Source organism: Aethalodelphis obliquidens, unplaced genomic scaffold (genome assembly GCF_003676395.1).
Source record: "Aethalodelphis obliquidens isolate GAN/ISIS:26980383/991018 unplaced genomic scaffold, ASM367639v1 scaffold61, whole genome shotgun sequence".
In the NCBI taxonomy this organism is placed as follows: Eukaryota; Metazoa; Chordata; class Mammalia; order Artiodactyla; family Delphinidae; genus Aethalodelphis; species Aethalodelphis obliquidens.
Genome location: NW_020838005.1, coordinates 4,914,165 through 4,936,152, shown reverse-complemented (window position 1 = coordinate 4,936,152; position 21,988 = coordinate 4,914,165). Strand labels below are relative to the sequence as shown.

Below are 21,988 nucleotides of genomic sequence, written 5' to 3'. Positions count from 1 at the left end.
TGTTGATTTCTTTTTTTAAATAAATAGATTTGTATATAACCCTCTTTTGTGAATGCATGTGGTGCTCTGGAGTACCAGAGACCAGGTGGTAAAGCTTTGTTCCTTACCTTTTTAATTCTTGGCACACTTGAAAATCTCGACATTCTCCCAAGGCTCCTCTCATGTTCTGCTCCTTATCTCCTTCTGACAAATGGGTGGGTACGCTGGTGGGGGTGTGGGGCTGATAAAAACATATGCTTGATTAGCAGAGAAAAATGAAGAGCAGTGTTTAAAAGAGGAGGAGGAAAGTAGGATGGAAGAGAGGATAAAAGGAAAAATGGGAATAAAAAGAAAACTGGAAAATAATGGTGAAAAAAATGGAAGAATAAAATTGGAAGAAGGGCACCAGGGACTGATTGCTCTTATTAAATAATCTCAGTACCTCCAACCTATCCCAGCCACCTCAGCAGTCTGTTCCAGGGCAACTGGCCAACTCCCTGAAACGTTTCTGGTCCCTAATGGACTCCTTGGGCCACTTTCCATTACTCACTTGTTCATTGCTTGCACTTTGCAGATGTGCAAGTGTGAGGCTGAATATATTAGTCTTCTATTGCTGCTCTAACAAATTACCCTAACTTTAGGGGCTTAAGCAATACAAACTTATTACCTTCTGTAAGTCTGACATGGATCTCACAGGGCTAAAATGAAGATGTCAGCAGTTCCTTTAGGAAGACTTTTGGGGAGTGTTAATTTCCTTGATCATTTTGGTTGTTGGCCGACTTCAAAATGACATGGAAGGCCTTACAGAGTAGTAAGCTTCATTCAAGCCGAGGCTTATAAAAGATGGTTCTGAAGGATTTTTGTACTGGGTTGGAAGTTGGACCTTATGATTTCTAAGGTCCCTTCCAACTAAACACTGTACAATCTAGGCAAAAAAAACCCTCTAATAGCAGTTTAAATCCTGATCTGCTGTCCTGTGTGTGAAAAAAAAAAAAATCAACTGGTTTGCTTATGTGGGTAGGATTTTCTATTGGGAAATTGATACTTTAATGTATTCATTTTTTCCCCTATTATGTGCCTAGTGGCGGTATATATTGAGGGTATAATAATGAACAGAGATGGGACTCATCTATATCAACAAGTGTGAAAGAGCTATAATACAGAATGGTGTGTTAATATATTTCTATATTCCAGATTAATGTGGATCCTGTTATTATGAATGAAAAAATTAGTAATTAGAAGAACATAAAATATGACACCTAATTTAAAAACAGCAGCTTAGGGGTGGGGACCGATGGGGCCTGGCGGACAGGCTGCAACGGGGCTGGACTCGCCTGGACGCCGGTGTGCTGGGCTGCGAGGGGGTGAAGCGGGAGTTGCGACCCGCCCGGGATGGGCCAGCCCTGGTCTGGCGGGGCCGAGCCAGAGGCGAGGGCGGCAGGGGGGCCAGGCCTGCTGGGCGGGCGGCCCTGGGACTGAGTTGCTTTAGGTCATGACTAGCCTTTGAAAAAGGAGAAACCCAAATGGAAAAGCGATTATCCCATGACAGATGGACAACTGCTCAGCAAGAGAGATGAATTTTGAGATACTGCATCAGCTTTTGAAGGCTGTAAAGAGATTTGGGATGCCTTGAAGGCTGCAGCACATGCTTTTGAAAGCAACGATCATGACCTGGCACAGGCAATCACTGATGGTGCGAACATAACGTTACCACATGGTGCGCTTACAGAGGGCTATGATGACCTGGGGAATAGGCATCAGCTTCCGGTCTATTGCGTGGCACCACCAATCAACATGATAGAGGTAAAGAGCAACATAGAGACTCTGGATATTCCTGAGGCAGCACCCAATTCTGGGTATGAATCTCAGCTCCGTCTGCGCCATTCCACGAGCAAGACTCAACCCTGTGGTCCACGGCACAGACACACTGTACCACATGAAGAGGTGGCTACATGCAAGCAGAAGGAGTGGAACTGGGCAGTCAGCGCTAGTTCTTTTCTGGCAGATCTCTCACTGACAAAAATGAAGCTGGAAGACATGAAGATCGTAAAGGCCTATGTTGTACAGGTTATAATGAGCCAACCTTTGCAAAACCCAACACCAGTTGAGAACTGAACTGGTCCTGCTGGCTGTCCCCAGATCCCTCCTGCTCCTTTTTACCGTTATCATTCCCTACTCTATGGTGTGAAATTTATTTTCACTGCTCTGAATTCCATATGAATGGATTTAGGAGGAATTACCAGTGAAAAATTCCATCTGTGATGGAGACCAACAAAAATAATTAATAAAACATAAAGAGCCAGCCGTTGAGACTCATGTAATTACAGTTTCTAATTCGAGAGGCAGTTAAGAAATAGATAACCATTTATTTTAAAATACCCAACAACTATGTAATGGCTGTAAATGATTTGGACTGTAAATAGAACACTGCATTCATGAAGAACCAAGCACCTGTAAATACAGAATTCTTAAAAAATAAATCAAATTTCTGGAAATCATCAATAACACTTATAAAACTTGAGCTTTTTAAAATGGAAACTGAAAGGAGCAGTACTTGAGGTTCACTTCTTTTCTGGTCTTAATTCCTTGCTCAATTAATATTTAGCCATAAAGGAGTAGAGACCAGCAAATTGTGTTTCAGTATTGCTTTCCCTATCCCCATATGTTGAGCTCCTTATTTACATTCACACTAAATTTTGGTGCCTTCCAGCACGTTGGTGGCAGGCACCTTTCTGGAACACTAGGCAAAAATTGAGTCAGTGCATTCAGATCTCTGACTTTCAACTGATACTTGGTTGAAAAGTCTATTTTCCTCTTGCTGCATAGGTATTTTGAAATGCCTATATAATGAAGCTGTTTCATATCCAGGCTTAGAAGGTCACTACTATGTAATACCTTCACTGATCTACCTACTCTGTGTAGAACTTTTCAGAGCGAACTGTACCCCCAAATGCGTGGATACTAGGCCAGGGAATGCACAGAATCAAGTACGGCTGTTCCCACTGTAGGATAATAAAGTAATTATCTCTTCTCCTCCAATTTGCAGGAAGGAAAACCCATTCTATCTGTGCCTGGGAGAATTGTGGCTACCTTCAATCTTTTAGAAAAAATTTCAACTTATAATTGGCTAGTGTGAAAGATTTACTGACATCATTTAAACATCGGCAGTGAGACCAAATGATGATACGTTGCTTTAAACTTTAGTGGTTTCCATAGTTCACTGTTACCTATAGTTGTGATGGATGAGAATTTTCCTCTCTCATCTTTCCTAGCAAAGAGGCAAATTAAGAAGCATCTGCAGATTTTATCAGAGGACTGAAAAATTTGGTGAGATAACCTGATTCTTCTGTACTAGGACTGGAATAAAGCTGCCAAGGATTATTTTTAATTTGGAGCCTTTTCAAAGCTGGTTCCATAAGTGAGAAGGGGGCCACCACATGACCTCTGAACCCCTGAGAATCCATGGGATGGAAAAGTAGAGGCAAGAAGGCATTTACGTTGTTCTCAAATGAGAAATAATCAAACCTCCACACCTACTTTGGATGTGAAGCACCATTATTAATTTTGATGGCAAAATGAAACTGCTATTTAGTTTAAATGTAATGTTTAAAATAGTATTACATTTCGTATAGCCGGATTACACATATCTATAATTGTAACGTATCATGTTTCTGAGAGCTTTAACTACTTCTCTTTTTTATGCAATCATTTTAAAGACTGTGGCTACATTTAATTTAGGTTTACTGACAATTGAATCTAAATTCAAGAGGTGACAGCAGCATTAATTCCAAAGGAGTATTTTTATACATGGAGGTGGAGGTATGCGAGGGCATTTCAATATAATGCCCCGTCATCAAAATGTTTCCTTATTGTGTGCCACGTTGAACAGCAACATCTCTCAAAGGTGTCAACTGGAGGAAAAATAGTGTTCAAATCTGTTTTTCTTAAGTAAATTTGGTGATATAATAAAAAAAAATAAAAATAGCAGTGTAATATGTTAAATAGAGTCTAGAAGATGAGGTAGAAAACTATACTCAGTCAGGTACTAATGACAAAATACAGAACAAATCATTTAATTTTATTACAAATTTCCAATTTATAACCAAAATATACAACCACTACATTTAAAATCAGTTTATACACTCACAGTTAAAGTGCTAAGTAAAAACATTTACAAAAACTGACATCAGTCTACTGTAAACAAAATGAATCTACAAGAGCAGAGTGCAAAGCACACCCAGCTAATGTGAAAGTACATTTCATGCTCTAATCAAGCGCACTTGTCCTATACAGAGCTCAACAGTAACTTCTCCACTCGTTTGGAAATGAATGAACGATTTTAAATACATAGAAAAGAAACATGAAGAACGAATGCCACAAAATACAAGTCTTTATTAGCATAAAGTTTCTAACTAGATGTTTATATGATAAAGCAAGATTAAAATTTTAGAATCAATTTTAGAATCACCTCATCAACTTAATTCAGATTAGAGTTTGAAAACGAAATTGCTAAGTGCCACCTGTTTAAGAATAATAGTTTTTGAAAATAATAAAAAAATATCCTTTCTACCTTTATATCTCTTGAAAAAAAGAGAAGGTGGTGGTCATTGTTGATAACAGTAAAATGAGGCAAGACTTTTTTAAAACAAGAATGGACAGTGCCCATTTAATATCAAGGAGCAGAGCCGGAACGCAGGCCTACCTGAAGGTAGGGCAGACAGAGCCTGAAACACAGCCTTAGAAGAGTGTGGGTGAAGGATATCTAGGATGTTCCAGACACAGCCTTTGAACTGAAAAACATGAGATCAGTAAGGCCCCGACTTCATATGACGCATAAAACAGAAATGACTAGTTCCTTTCTTCAAGGTCACTGAAAATATACAGCACTTTCAGTCATCACATGGGTTCAGGGCAAGAGGAGCAGATTCCCAAGTTAGGTCATTTAAATGATATCCCTTGTCTCAAAATAGTTCCACCAACACTAAATTATTTCCACTTTTAAAGCTTAATATTCTACTAACTGATAGTAATCTGTGCTAACAACAATGTATTTGTTTTTAAGAGAGGTGAAAGGGCTATAGTCACTAACACTTTATTCCAAACCAAGACCCCTAGATTAATACTGGAGTGCACTAGGTCAGCTCTTGTTGGCTATCTGTTACCCTTATTATTCACAAAAATATTATTTATATGAGGAGATGTAGTATGACTTTGGAACAACGCAATCTGCAACTTTTTAGAACATAGCTCTATTTAAAATTGGGGATTTCCTGTGTAGGAGCTTCTTAATTTTATATGCTTTTTTATACTCATATATTTTAATTCTTACAACCTGAAACATATGCATAAAGAAAATCTTTAAATGGCACTTTAAGGCAAATTTGTTGACTACATAACATAATAGTATTCATTATTTTAGAACGCCTATCAAGAAGACACAATTCTGTAGCTGGCAAAATTTGAGTCCATATTAGATATTGGGTGGGGAGGGGAGTTATTTTGCCTCTAAATGATATTTAGATGTATGACAATGTTTCAATAATGAAAACTTAAAAACTACACACAGATTTAATGAAAGGCGTATGTAACTTATGTATTCCCGAAAGATATTTGCTTCAATTACTGAAGTCATTTTGTTTTTTGGGTTTTTTTTTTTGTTATTTTGCGGTACGTGGGCCTCTCACTGTTGTGGCCTCTCCCGTTGCGGAGCACAGGCTCCGGACGCGCAGGCTCAGCGGCCATGGCTCACGGGCCCAGCCGCTCCGTGGCATGTGGGATCTTCCCGGACCGGGGCACGAACCCATGTCCCCTGCATCGTCAGGCGGACTCTCAACCACCGCGCCACCAGGGAAGCCCACCGAAGTCATTTTGATTAAACACCTTTGAAAACTGGGCAATTTAAAAGCAAAACAAAGCAGAATTTTCTTGATAGACCTACGGTTATCTGTAGTTTGAGTCTCTTTCATAAAGCCTGGTAGGTTGATTAAAAGAGTTGAAATGGGAAGTCATTACATCTGTTCTAAAGGATCTTTGTTTGGTTGTTTCTTGAATATATATTATGAAATTGTTAACATTTGATCAACAAAACCAGCAACTTCACATAGCTCAGAATAATATTATCCAACTATGACCACATGATATGAATCTCCTTGGGCTGATTCTCAGAAAGAACAGTCCATCTATGTAAGAGTTTTCTGCTGAGATGACTGTGATAACCTAACATATACAATACTGTACAACATTAAGAAAATAAGACAAAACAAAAAAAAGTCTCAAAAAAAAAGCTCACATTAAATAAATGTGAGCTTCAGGTATCGTATATTACAGAAAGCGAAATAACTATTAACTATAATAAATTGTAGACGTATATACTTACATAAATAATATCCTCAATTCATTAACAGATTAAAATATAGCAAAGTTGGTATTTTCCTAATTTAAAAAGTTTAAATTAGAAGAAACAGTTTCCATAGCTCTTTCAAATAAAAATAAGACAATTTAATAGCTTTTGCGTGTCAAATGAACTTTTCTTTTTGCGACTGGGAGTAAGGGACTGTGGTGTTGCTGTCTTTATCATGCCAAAGTAAATTTCTAAACTGCATCACTCCTTCACATATGCAATACGTTTAAACTGCAATGAAAAAATAAAACTCTTGAAAACAGAATTTGGCATTTCTGAAAATAAAAGCAGAAAAGTTGTTTGAAGTTGGTATTAAAGATCTGTGAAATGGGATAATTTTAGAGAAATTAACTTTTTAAAAAGATGAATAAAAAAAAAGATGAATGATAAAGAACTCAGATTTACTATGATAATTCACAAGCTAAGGTAAAAATAGCACCTGATGACAAGAATTTCCAGACTAATATTTTCAAATTAGAGTCCTTTTCATGATTAAAAAAATAATTTCAAGTTCACATATAAAGAAAACATAAGATTTTCAAGTACACAAACACCTCAGCTCAGTGTAAAGCACTACTGTGTTGATCTTGTCTCAGAAATATAGAATTATTTCATATTAAATCTTTCTGCCAACAAGAGTAGTTCAAAGAAAAATTATCTGAGGCAGGACTAAGGGAGGGAGACAAGGAAGACATAAACTTCCTTTTCAAAACTGGGGGAGGGGATAAGTAGGTAGAGAAATAGAAGAATAGTGGATGGATAAATATAAATTAAATCACCCTAGGATTATCTGTTTTATCTTATAGAATATCCCATTATCAAAACCCAGAAAATACTCAATGAAATGTTTAGACCTCAGACTCAAGCTTAACAAATGTAATATCAAAACATGAAGAGACAGAGAACTGAAAATAAAGTGGTTGTTTTTAACAGGCAGTTAAAATAACATTGTAATACAGGCATGTCTGAATGAGAAAAGCTGGGCATCTAATTCAATTTCTGGAAGTCAGGAGAGTTGTCTGATCCAGTGAAAGACAAGGAATCAAGTACAGCCAAAGAAATCACACCAGAAACCAGTACACCTTCCTATATCAACTTTCCATTATTCTTCTCTACCCATCAGACACCAAACCCAATACCTAGACAGTAAATCTATAGACCAAGGGTTCAAGAGATTGATATGAGCTAATGAAGACAATTAGAAGAAAGACAATGATCTTTAAAAGTAACAGGAACCTCCTTGGCCTGGTTCTCAGAGAACGTAATTAAATCTACAAGAGAACTCTGCTGAGAGATGGAACTAATGGAATTTCCACATTTTATTACAGAAGGAGGCTTTAGAGAAACATCTTCTGCAGAGCCAGAAAAAAATAAAAAATAACACACCACATTTATCTCTAACAATATTTTAAAGCAGGACATTCACTTGCCCATGGCAATCTTGCAACTATATTTATGCAATGAATCTAAGAATACAGCTTAAGAATAATTATTGAACAGAAAAATTTCAATCCATTCCTCTTAAATTCCTTTTACATTTTATAATCATTTTAATGTCAGTAAAACCTAATAGCTTTTTTAATTAGCTATATGGGCCAGTGCTATCACTGCTTTGTTTACTAATTTTACCTTGAATACATTTTGTTAAAAGTTTAGCCTAAATAGCTACATTCATATTTAAGAGAACAAAGATCACAGAATTTTACATGTTATTTTTTTCTGTATGTCAATTTTAAGGTGCTTATGCTGGCTCTTTAGGAGACTTTTCCCTTGGGAGAAAAAAAGGTCATGTCAATTATTTGTAACCTTTCTTTTACTTTTATTATCTGTAATATAATTTTCCTCCTTTAAAATTACTTAAAATCAGGAATTTCCTGGCGGTCCAGTGGTTAAGACTTGGTGCTTTCACTGCCATGGCCCAGGTTCAATCCCTGATCGAGGAACTAAGATCCCACAAGCCATGCAGTATGGCCGAAAAACATAAAATAAAATAAAATAACTTCAAATCATGAATGGGAAACAAAATTAGCAACGTATCTGAATCCTATTAATTTGAGTATAACTTGCATTAACAGTACAGGCTGATCTAGTAAATATAGTTCATGGGAAGAATAACAAGAATAAAAGTAAGCCTAGATAATGATTATAAAATAGTCAAGGGATAACCAAATCAGAAACAGGTGGAATTTGAGACACTACCTGATCTAATCCCCTTGTTCCTTTCATTTACAGATGAGAAAACTGAGGTCCCAAGAGGTAAAATTCCAAAGTTACACAGCTCATTGAAAACAGAGGCAACACTAGAGATGAGGTCTTCTGACACAAAGTTTTGTGGTATTTAAAAATAACATAATGCATTTTTACTAAGCATTAAAAAAATCTGCCAATTTAGAAAAAAGAAATTATTAAGCTGTAAAGTTTTTTCTTTTATGTCAGTAAGCATGTCAACACAGGTAAAGAAATACTTGCAAGTTAGCAATACAAACAAGCTGACTTATATCACAAAAACCCCAGGGCAATAATAACAACAACAACAACAACAATAATAATGTTGTAGTTCACCCTACTTCAGGAAATACGATAAAATAACAAGCTTGAAAAATAGCACTGTCTTATAAATACTAATGTTACTAGCGAATGGTAATTATCAAAATAAGGGAACACTGAATTTTCAAAACCCGAATTACTACAAGGTAAAAAACTTGTTTCTCTTGATCAGGGAAAAGTGGTGACAGTGGCCAATAAAATGAGAAAAAAATTATGAACAATGCTATCATACCAATGAAAATGTCCAAGAAAGGACATAATAGATTTTCTGAGAAAAGTGATTATTAAAAAAAAAGTACTCTGAAGGAAACCAACCTTCAATACATTTAAATAGACTGAATGACTCTCACTTATAGGAATAATGTTGTACTGGTATGGGATTTGACTAAAATATAGGTGAAAATTTACCTTCTTTTATCTTTATGGCAACAAAATTTTTACTTTCTAATTAGAGATCACAGAATAAGAAAGATGCTTATTAACTTATTATATTAAATCTTTATAAATCAACCAAATTGGAATGTCTGCAAAGATGGCTGGTTCTGGATAGACCTTAACATTTTCTTTCTCAGAATACTTTGGATCCTGAGAGAAAATTATAACCCGATATCAATTTGGCTGTTAAAGAAATATAGAATTTATATTAGAAAAAAACCCAGGAGACTAATTATAGTCAGATGGAAGGTAAAGGTTGCTTAGTCTTCCTACTCCTTTCTCAAAACTCATATAATTGGAACAAAAAAGAAGGGAAGAGAACTAAAATATTAAGAGATGTCAACATACTTTTTTCATATAAAATAGATTAAAATGATATAAGAATGTATAAAATCATACAGCTACCAAGAAACATAGCTGAATTAAATGTAAACATTTTTTCTTATTTTAATCAGTTGTAAAAAAGGCATAAAAGAAGTTTAAAAGAATCATGAGTTCCTTTGTAAACCTAAGTTCTATAAAAATGCTCTTTTGCGTGCTTATGTGTGGAAAAGAATGGAGAAATCCTTACTTTATGCAGGTTTAAAAATTATATATGCAAATATACAAACAAGATAATATTATCACTTAAAATGTAAAGTTTTGCTACGATGAAAACCAACCAGTTACAGTAATCACATTTTAAAAATTGTTCTTAATTGGAAAGAACTGGGCACATGAAAGTCCTCAAAGAAAGAAAAATAAGGCTTACACTTCTCTTTATATTTTTCTTATAAATTTCATTGAAACCAAGCTAATGTAGTTATATCATTCTGTATCAAAGAAAACATAATGGAGATCCCCAAATTTCTGATGAAAGTGACCTACAAATTCAGCCATATAAAATTTGAAAACATATTCTGGTATAACATATAATAAAGAACCAATACAATCTAAGGGCATAGCCACTCTTGAAAAAGAACCTCATTTTTAAAGGATTAATTGGATTGCTGACTTAAAGGTTATACCAAATGAATACTGGTCTAATTGCCTATTCTGTTGTTACTGCTAAATACCACTGAAGACCATTATTCTTGCTTTCTGTAACCCCAAAATTCTAACAAAAACACATACTATCAGTAGGGGAACTTACAGGTTAAAGAGCACTGTAATTCCTGTTATCTCATTTGATCCTCACAATGTCCAGTGAGGTAGGTTTCGGGGCCCCAAATTACCTTATCCTTATTTTACATCAAAGAAACTGAGACCAAGAGAAATTAAATGAGCTGTCTAGTTTACATCATAATTATGGGTCTTTTGATTCCAAGTATGATAATATGTAAATATACCTTTGGCATGTCAAAAGCAATATAAATATCATCATAGTGAAATTTTGGTATATTAATGCTTTCTAAGCTCAAGCCAATGATCCACTACTTTATCAAAAAACTTTTAAGTAGTTCCTTTTATTTCATGGGGATATAGCCTAAACCAATACAGTTTCAACTTCAGTTACTGCCCGCTATTATCACAAAGAAACTAATGAGGTAGGTTAAAATGTAGTAAATTTTTCTAATTTGAAGAGATTCTCAGAATTTTCATAAATCCGCTCTAAGAAACAGCTTTTAGAAAATCATCATTAATCAAGGTTTACTTGAATATTCATTTACCCAACCACTACACAAAGATCTAACTTCACATAAAACCAACAAGAAACTAAATACCTCTAAGAATTGCTCATCACCTTTTAAAATTAATATAAAGTGTTGGTACAAGTTTGTATATATATTTCTTTAATTAAAATAGCAATACGGACTGTTACTCTAGGAGAAATACACTTTATTTGGTGCAATTCACATATTACTAACTGCCGCAGATTATTCTGGTAAAGCAGAGACTTCATTTCACTTAGTTTAAATTTAGACTCTTCAAATTTCTTTGAAGTGAGACTTCACTGCTAGAGTAAAAGTGAGTTGCATAACATGAGTTATTCATTCATTTAAATATTTATTGAAAATCTACTATGTACTATGCCCTCTGCTAGTTGTTGAGTTACTAATCAGTTGTTCTTTGAAACTACTGTTTCGAGCTTAATATTGTCTTGAATTGTTCGCTTTAATCACTGAAAAAATTCAATACAATATTGCTGAAATCAGAGTACTTCTCGAAAACCTTTCAGTTATATATTAACATTTTAGAGAGAACTATTATTTTCTCAGTTGTCAACCGAACAAATAAAATACTAAACATTATCATATGCCAATCACAACACAAATTAAACATATGGTAGGAAAGCTGTCAGGACTTGCTTATGTTGGATTAAGCTAGTTGAGACTTGAAATTGTTGTTTTGTTATAGTTCTTCAACTGTTTCTTTAAAGAAAAAAAATCTTAATTTGGAGCACTAGTTTGATAAATAACACAACCCAAACTAAATACGGTTATTTAAAACAATGCATTAACAATATTAAGTAAATTTTGTGGAGCAAAACTAAGATACTGAAAGTAACTGAGAGGCCAATATATCCTTTACAAATACATCAACAGTTTAGTAGAGAAGATACAAATGAATATATAAAAATCAAGAAGCACAAAGTTAAGATTTTCATAATGATGTTCACTTAACTGTCTATACTTGGCCCACAAAAAAACCAATTAACTTTTTTTTTTTTTTTTTTTTTTTGCGGTACGCGGGCCTCTCACTGCTGTGGCCTCTCCCGTTGCGGAGCACAGGCTCCGGACGCGCAGGATCAGTGGCCATGGCTCACGGGCCCAGCCGCTCCGCGGTATGTGGGATCTTCCCGGACTGGGGCACGAACCCGCATCCCCTGCATCAGCAGGCGGACTCTCAACCACTGCGCCACCAGGGGAGCCCCCAATTAACATTTTGGCAATTGATAATATAACGCAGATGGCGATGGATGACAACATCTTTGAGCTGAAACTGGTACCTTCTATAGTAACTTATTTTTTTTGTCTGAATGTTTGTTTTGGTCTCTCATGCTGTTCTCAGGGGAAATCCTCAGACAAAAGCCTCAAGAATTACTGATTTATTTATAAATGAGTTGTTATAAGTTTGGCTTTCAGAGTAAAGGGTTACTAACTGTCAGACGTGAGGGAATTCAGACTCTACTTGTCTTGAGTATTAACTCCAGTTTCAAGGGAAAAGACGATGAAGATAGAGGAAAAAGTAAAGCATTTGAGCCAAATATTCAACTATATCTTAAGAAGAATTAATAATAAATATTAAGAAATACATACTTTGAAAGAAAAAACATGATACACAAATTATTATTATCAGAAAACTGACTTCTGCGCCTGATAAAAGCTTCTGTCAACACCTAATTTCTTGGTGCTTTTTGTTTTAAAGAAGGAGAGGAAAAAGTACACATGAATTAAACACATGTCAAGGAATGTACTATGGTAGCCCTCAAACAAATCTCTTAAATCCTCAATAATCTTAATCCCTTATAGTTCATAACACTTTAAAATTTTCAAAGAGCTTTCATATGAGTTTTCATCTGATACCTATTTGACAATTTTGTGAGGTAGGTATTTATCTTCTGTCTTCATTTATAAACAAGGGAACTGAGGCTCAGAGAAACTGACCTGTTAAAGGTAAAAAATTAGCATATGGCAAAGCCAGGCCTCTTTAGAGTCTAGAATATTTTTTGAAGTGTGATTCTTGGATACTTGCATAAGAATCACCTGTGGTATTTCTTTTTACAACCAGATTATAAAGGCCTACCATCACCTTTGACTTAATGAGTAAGAATCCTTAGAAGTGGGATCCAGAATTCCCGTTGTATACCAGGTAATGATATAAAAGCATAACACTGAATCCAGCTAGATTTTCACGTGATACAACATGATGCTATCACATCATCATCAGAGGCAAGTTAGTTTAAAACACCTTGCAGCCAGGTTTCAGATTAGAATCACCTGGAAAGCTTTTTAAAAAACTACCAGTTGTCATCTGAATGAGAGGAAGGTGTCCGGTATCAGAGGCTCCCCAAGTGATTCTTATCTGTAGTCAGCGTTGAGGATCCCTTGTTTAAATATACTTTTCTATAAAACACATCCAGCATTTTCCAGAAGTTTTCTTTCCCTTCTGATCAATTTCACGCCTAATAAACTTCACAGTTTTTATTATAAATTATTTAAATTTTATAAGACAAAATGTCAAACATTTTTGAGTTGATATTTTTAAGATTAAAGGATACTTCACAGCAGGACTAATCATGCTCCATTTAGCTACAGTGATTTTCAAATACCCCAAATTAATCACCTCTTTGGACTTAGGTTATATGTATTTCAGCTATAAACAAGAATGATCCAGAATCTGAAAATAAGGGTGTGGGGCAAAAGCTGTAGCCTATTGGCTACTGGGCAATGCAAGTGCAGACAATCAACCCACTGACAGGAGGGGCCTGGATACCAAGATCTGGTGGCTTTGGCAAGATCACATCTCACTGTAGAAAAATACAATGACGAATACAGAGGAAACATTTTGCCATTTTGTAATTATGGTTACCACAAAAAACCTTATAATGTGTGATGCTTATTCTATTACATGCTTCCACAGAACATATCTGAACATGAAGTTCTCTAGGAATCAATACTACTACATGGGAAAACATGGCTACAAAGTAAAAATTTTCCATCATGCATATGGATAAGTTATAAAAACACAGCCAGTAAAAGTAATATTTACAAAAGTAATAAAAACAGCACAATTACCGGGAAAAATGCCCATCTCCGCTTTTACTCCGTTGCTAATCCTGCTCCTGTATTTCTCTGAATAAAGATTATTTTGATAGAATTTCAAAAGAGCCTTCAATAGACTAATCAGATTCTTCTGTTGATTTTATATTCTATTAGCTAAAATACCCTTGCTGATTTATTAAATTCTCCTACAGTTTAAAAACACAGTTCTTTTTCACTTAGTGGAAAGGAAACTACAAAGTCCTACTGTTTATCTGAGAAATAAACCTTGCATAGAAAATTTCTTTAATTCTGAAATTTTGTTTTATTAACAGAACTACCAGAATGTTATCTCACAACTAGTTGATATTATATGAAAGTTCACTATAAAGCAGTCACCACACATTTAGGATTTTTCTAAATATAAAACAAATGGGTTTATAAAAATGCTTACCAGACAAATAATTATTTCTTCATAACCTAGAAATAAGAATTATTTATGCGATAATTCTTAGCATTTTGGATGCCTTGATGTTACAAGTTTGTTGCAATATAAAAAGCAAAAGTTTACTTTTCAATGGACACAATCTGCACCTGACTGAAAGCATCATAACAGTGAGTTACGGCAATCAGTCATGCAAAGGCAAAGAAGAAAATCTGCTTTTTAAACAACACAAGTTTTCCACCTTAGGACAATTTAAGCACTGGTTCCATCTTCTTCAATAACCCGATTCATGCTGGTGCCATGTGTGATGTGAGTCAGAGGATTATTACTGAGATCTCTGATGCTGCTATGTCGTGACTGTTCATTGAGCCGATGAGAGCTACTGTGCCTGGAGTGATCCGTGAGTCGTGACATGCTGCCATGAGGTAGTCTCTCCTCCATTCCTCTGTAACTGCAGGGAGTGTACCTAACATAGGAGAGTTTGTTTTGAAGTAGGTAACAGAACACACTAGAAAATAACACTAAAAATTTTCATGAAAATACCTCATCAAGTGAAATAATTAGGAAACTAACAAGTGAAAAAGTAACAACCAACTTTTGATGATTTACACTCTTGAATTATTCAAGTGGCCAAACAGAAAGGAGAGAAAATCTACTGATTAGGCTCAGAATTAAGGTATGCTTTGCAAAAGGACAGAAGCTGAAGTTAAGAAGAGCTGACTGATCTGGAGCTATGCTAACTAAGTAAGGATACTTTTCTCATTCAAATAAGTTTTGGGTTATGAGGTGGGTTCCAGGAGAGGAAGAACAGCAACAGAAGAAATATGACATTGTCCCAGGGAGTTTAGAAGAATGGTTATAATCAGTAGGACAGCAAACTCCAATTTTACTAAAAGAGTAGCATTGGAAAAGCGAGCAAATGAAATTAGAGGAGAAATTACCGTGACCCAAAAAAAAAAAAAAAAAAAGTGAGGGAATCGGCAAGCAATGATGATGCTAGGTGCCGACAGCTTCTTTACAGAGAGCCCAGTTAACAGCTGAATTAACTACCTGTAAATGGTCTTAATTACTTTTCATTAGGGCTTCAGGCTGTGAGGATGCTATTTTGTAAAAGCTACATCAACTTAAATACAGAAGTAGCAAACTCCTAAGACTTTGTAACCCATATTCCTGCAAAAGCAAATTCTCTCCTTTATCCCTAGCCCAAGACACAGCTTTTGAGTATGTCAACTGGGCTACTTGGCTTATTGCAGACTGTCTTCTCCGTCATTCTACTTATCCTGAAAGGCAGCAGTGGGAGCTGTTAAATTTTCTTTTGTTGCAATTCTGACTCACTGAGCCCCCATCAGAGGTAAGAAAACTCACACTCAAACATACTATACACTTTTTGTAAAAAATATTTAATTTAGAATAACAAAGATCAAAGAAAACAACTGAAAATAATTTATAACTTTAATTAATACATTAAATTTTAAGTATTATTTCTAAAAACAAAATGGTAGCAGGCCATTCCTTTTTCAAATAGTCATCAAAACAACTAATCAAAAGCAGCTGAAGACCTATTGGCTGTCAAAAAGCATTTATCATTTCCCTCATTTAATGATTATAACAAATTTCATGACTCAATATGAATCATTTGTAAAATTTAAAAGATTTTAAAGATTGATTCATATACCACTGAGCTGATCTAGTATTATAGCAGTGCTTGTCAAATAATGTTTTCATTAGATCACAGTTTTAAAATTAAGTCCTTTAAAATTATAAAAGCAAGCATGTCTTTTTTCCCAGTTTGCATAAAGCAAAAAAGAACATTTAAGAATAAAAAGCTACATTTAAAATATTTTTTAAATTCCTCATGTTAACGGAATGGTTTATAAAAGAGCATTTAATTCTTATTTAATAAAAGAATTCACATTCAGAATACAAAGGTTTTACCTTTGGTTTGCAAGTTTTGGTAAAATAATTACAATGTTTGCAAATGAAAATATTTCATAATAAGCCTGTTATTCTAGTTAATAATTATGTTACATAATAATCATTGCCCTAAACTGAGTGAAAGATTTCTCCAAATATGATTTGCCAGCCAATATGGAGACCTTTCACCTCTCAATGACTTCATAAGTATCTATTTCAAACAAATATGGCAAATGAAAAAGACCAAATATGATGCAGTGTTCTAGGAATGATATCAAGGTAATTAAAAATATGAATTGAGTATTTTCTAAAATGAAATCTGTCTTTGAGTTTAATTTAATGAATAAGACTAAAAGAATACTTTTTTTTCATAGAAAAAATTGAGTTCTTATGTCTAATTATTATTATTTTTAAAACTTTTTATTTATTTAGTGTGTGTGGTATGCGGGCCTCTCACTGTTGTGGCCTCTCCCGTTGCGGAGCACAGGCTCCGGACGCGCAGGCTCAGCTCACGGGCCCAGCTGCTCCGCGGCACGTGGGATCCTCCCGGACCGGGGCACGAACCCGTGTCCCCCGCATTGGCAGGCGGACTCTCAACCACTGCACCACTAGGGAAGCCCTGTCTAATTATTTAAGTGAAATAGATGGCTATCCACAAAATTCTAGAATATGAACCACCTGCCCACGGATAATTAGGACTCAACTACATAGTAAAATGTCACCTATTTACCAAACTAACCACTCTTTCTCAAACCTCCATCTACCTACTCATCTACTTCCTTTTTTTTGTTGTTGTTGTTGTTTTTTTGCGGTACGCGGGCCTCTCACTGTTGTGGCCTCTCCCGTTGTGGCGCACAGGCTCCGGACGCGCAGGCTCAGCGGCCATGGCTCGCGGGCCCAGCCGCTCCGCGGCATGTGGGATCTTCCCAGACCAGGGCACGAACCCGTGTCCCCTGCATCGGCAGGCGGACTCTCAAGCACTGCGCCACCAGGGAAGCCCCCACTTCCTTTTTTACATCCTCTTATCTAACTACCAATTACTTATTCTTTGAAGTTGACATACATGTGAAGGTATATTTACCCAAGTCTTAGTTTATTTTACGTAGCACTGAGATCAGTAATTATCCATCAAGGAGTCTGGACTAGAGTGAGTACTGAGAAGCAGGAATGTGTGTATATGTGTGATCTCACAGCCAAGATACCATGAAATGATGAGAAAACCATGGCCAAATATAGTGTTCACGTGTAAACTTAAAAACTGATGCAGAAAGAAATCACCATGAGATGGCATGCCCACATTATTTCTAAAGTTGTTTGATAGATTTATTTGTCTCCTAATATGCACCGGTCTAGATACTGTAGGGGAATATACAAATGTCTGTCACCAAGTTCACATCCTCCAGAAACTGCAAACTTAGCCAAGGAAAAACAACTGTATTGAAAATAGGTCACACCGAAAGGATGACTAAAAAGCAATTAATTAACTGCCATGGATATGGGAATCAAGCAGGCCTTAAAGGATGAGTATGATTTTAATTAATCAGAGATAAGAAAGGCCATTACAGGAGGTCATAGTATATCCCCTAGTTTCCATGACACTATACTTTCACAGATTCCTTCATATGTCTATAAGCACTTTCTCTGAATCACATGCTAGGCTATTCTTATTGTATTATTATTACTTTTTTTTTAAAGACAATTTTTTTTTAAATTTTTAAAATTTTTGGCTGCGTTTGGTCTTTGTTGCTGCACGTGGGCTTTCTCTAGTTGTGGTGAGTGGGGGCCACTCTTGGTTGCGGTGCGTGGGCTTCTCATTGCAGTGGCTTCTCTTGTTGCGGAGCACAGGCTCTAGGCGTGCAAGCTCAGTGGTTGTGGCTCACGGGCTCTAGAGCACAGGCTCAGTAGTTGTGGTGCGTGGGCTTAGCTGCTCTGCGGCATGTGGGATCTTCCAGGACCAGGGCTCGAACCCGTGTCCCCTGCATTGGCAGGCAGATTCTTAACCACTGTGCCACCAGGGAAGTCCCTCTTATTGTATTATCATTACTGTATTTACCAAGGTCTTGTTCTTGGTCTGTTCTTTTTTTTATTAAGATTCAAGGAATTCTATCTCACAATTTTAATTACCAACTACCTTATATTAAAGATTATAAACTTTCTTATCTAAACTCCCATTCCATTCAGATTACTGATGCTGAAATCCCCCTATATTTAATTGCCTTCAGAAATTCTCTACTCAATATGAACTTATCTTGTATTACCATTCACTCACCCTACTTATCTCCTCTGAGATATTTTCATGGGCCAATCTGATCTTCCCCTTTTCTGAAGTTCTATAACATTGATCATCTCTAATACTCACTGTTTTAATTATATGCTGGCTTGCACTATTTTTTAGTTGGTTCTTATGTATATGTCCTATCTTTCTCATAAGGTTATATTCTTCTAGAGTGCAGAAATTATACTTTAGCTTTCTTCTATATATCTCTTTATACACAGAATGCCACATGCATAAGAGCTGTATTCTAACTGTTCATTCCTTATTGAAAAGGATAAGGCTAATAATGTCAAACATCAAATAATGCTGAGAGTCAGTTCATGGAGGGTGGTGTTGACAAAACGTACTCTGAAAGATTCTCTGATTTCCTCCCTCTTTATGAGTGTCTTAAGTTAAGACCTCTAAATTACTCTAGAAACTTCCCAACTGGGCTTACTTACAATCTCCTCTCCTATGCTGTTGTCAAAGTGATCTTCCTAAAATACAAATCTGATTTTATCACCCCAATGCTCAAAGTCTTCTAATAGTTTCTCATTGCTGTAAGGGAAAAACCCCCAAACTTCCCAGCATGTTTCATCTCCTACAGTTGCCCTGGTACTTAACTGCCCGTTTGTCCTCCTTCCCTCCTCATATGCTGTTTCCTTGTCTGAAATTTCCAACTGCCTCCTCTGAATCCTATTCAAATTAAAGTGCTATCCTGTTTGTGAACAAGATTTTCCATGGTAACTTAAATGGTTTTCTTCTCTGGAATCTCAAAGCACTTTGTACATGATTTTATCATACCCATTAAAGTATACTACTACCGACTGTTTACTCTTCTGTCTTCCATCTCTGTGTCCCTAGCACTTAGAAGAATGCTTTTTATTTAGGAGTGCTGAATGGAAGGAAAAGGTAGGAAAGAGAAGATCTTTGAATGTGATTAAAAAACAAGTCATTGGTGATGTTAGAAGTGGGTAAGAAGGTGAAAAAGACTAGAAATACAAGGAATGAAGGATGCAATTGGTAGAATGGAAATATTCAAAATATTCATTTCAAAAATCTGGCAAGGAAGAGAAAAAGAAATGGATAAAAGATAGAAAATATATGATAGTCAAAGAAAGGCTGCTACTTTTTAAAACATAGGGTAGCTGACCAAGTTAGAAGGCGAAAGAAAGCAAGTTGAGAGGACAAACCAGAAGGACTAAAAAGACAGTAAGTATAGGAATCATATCCTATAGTAGGAGGACAGGGAACACTGAGAGAAAGGCTGGAATGAGACTGGAAGGATACAGGACAGCTGTAGAAACAGAGATGTTTCAAAGTGAACAAAGAATTTCAGGCATTGTAATTTTCATTCTTTCAGTTTCCCAAACTAGAAATATTAAAAAAAAAATCTTTGGCACATTCCTTCTCTCCAATTGCTTCAATCCATCTCCAACTCCTATCACTTCATTTCTTCTTTTCAAATATCCTTCACATCAGCTCTTCCTCTCTTGCCACTGCCACTGCTCTTCCATAAGCCTTCATCATCTCTCGGCTGAATTAATGCAAAGCTCCTAAGAAGTTTCTAATTCTAGTGTCTCCACCATCAAAGTTAACAGGAAAGCACATCCAGCCCACTCTCAAACATCCTCTGTGAAGCTTTTTCCCATCCCCTTCCCCACCACAATTAACCACCCCCTCGTCCAAGCTACTAAACAGGGGTTGGCCAACTATGGTCTGCCAGTCAAATGAGGCCCCTTGCTATTTTTGTAAATAGTTTTACTGGAACACAGCCATTCCCATTTTGACTACATATTGCCTATGGCTGCTTTCATGCTACAACAGCAGAAATGAATAGTCGTCAACAAAGACCATATGACCCACAAAGACTAAAGTTATTTATTATGTGGCTCTTTATAGAAAAAGTTTGCCAACCTCTGGACTATACCATTATATTTGCATTTTACTTTAATTATTAACTTATAATAATGATAATAAAAGTTGATATCAGGCACTTACTGAGATGGGCACTGTTCCAAACAATTAGGTACATTATCTCATTTATTGTTTACAACATTGCTAAAGGGGCAAATATTATTACTATTTCCATTTTACAGATGAGGAAACTGAGGCTTATCATTCCAGACTCCATGCTTTTAACCACAACACAAATAATGACTACACTATCTTTCTTGAGCTTATTAAGAACAAAGATCATGCCTAAATCATCTTTGTATTCCCAGAGCCTAGCACAATGCCTGACATGGTAGGTATTCCATAACTGTTTGCCAAATTAATCTTACTAAAATAACCACTTTTACCGTGCCTTCTCCCTGATCAGTAATACCTGTCAATGACTCCATATTGCTTGCTGCACCGAGTCAAACTCTAAACTCCTCTGACTGGCATTAAGTCTGACCATAATCTGGGACAACTGTACCTAGGAAAGTTCAAAAACGTTAATAATGATCAACTTCTTTTTCAGAATTGGCTACTCTTCCAATAGTAGTAGTCACATTGGCTACTCGCCGTGTGACTCTAATTCAGCACACGAAATAAACTAATCTACCAATAAAACTCACCTGCCATCACGGGATCTGTGGAGGCTGCCATGGTAGCTGCTCACTTTGCTGTGGACACTCCCTGCTTTGCTTCTCTGATCATCCACCATGGCCAGCTGAGTTGAAGAAGCATGTGTGGATGTTCCTTGAGTGGAAGTTCCTCTTGATTTTCTTATAATAGGAGTATTTGGATCCCTCAGGAGGGACTGAGCGAAATCAGGTTCCTGGAGTACCTGTCGGCTCTCATTCACTATCCTAGACAACAAAATACTAAGTTTAAGATACAGACTAACATCTCTACTTTTTTGACAAACTGATGTTATTCTTGAAATTAATTCTTTCCCAAATAACGTCTTTAGGACAGATATAAGGTAACACTGTTGACCGAAGAGAGAATATAACAAAAATTTGTGTCAATCTGTTCCCAAAAGTGGTAGGATAGAAAGAGGTTCGTATTAGAATAAGGAAATCAGGATTTTAGTTCCAACTCTGTCAATAAATATATAATCTTAGGCAACTCACTATCCCCTTTTCTTAATTTTCCTCATCTATAAAATGAAGGTACACAATTTCATCATTTCTAAAAGTCCCTTTCAGCTAAAGAAATTTATCATTCTCAAGGACACTGAAATATTACAAAGGTACTATTATAAAGCAGAAATACTATTTTCTTGCATGGTTTATGGAAGTAGTAGAGGCCTCATCATGGCATAGACACATTTTTTAATTTGTAAGAGCAGTTGTTTTAAGGTAACAAGTTGACTTTATGACAGAACATTTGTCTAGTGC

The 21,988-nt window shown here is 36.0% G+C and overlaps 1 protein-coding gene and 1 pseudogene across 2 annotated transcripts in view; one reads left to right on the top strand and one right to left on the bottom strand.

Moving 5' to 3' along the window:
• Positions 1–1,506: 1,506 nt before the first annotated feature.
• On the top strand, positions 1,507–2,094 carry LOC113610075 (ubiquitin domain-containing protein 2 pseudogene; annotated as a pseudogene).
• An 11,203-nt stretch (positions 2,095–13,297) lies between these two features.
• FZD3 (frizzled class receptor 3) overlaps positions 13,298–21,988 on the bottom strand; it is a 93,626-nt gene continuing 84,935 nt past the window's right edge. Inside the window, exons 6-7 of one of the 2 annotated variants that reach the window (XM_027087886.1) lie at positions 21,221–21,454; positions 13,298–14,954 (exon numbers count right to left, since the gene is read on the bottom strand). In XM_027087886.1, the coding sequence (XP_026943687.1) occupies positions 14,741–14,954; positions 21,221–21,454 (448 nt within the window). In that variant the 3' untranslated portion in view covers positions 13,298–14,740. The remainder of the gene's footprint in view (positions 14,955–21,220; positions 21,455–21,988) is intronic. The other variant, XM_027087885.1, reaches the window with a different exon arrangement.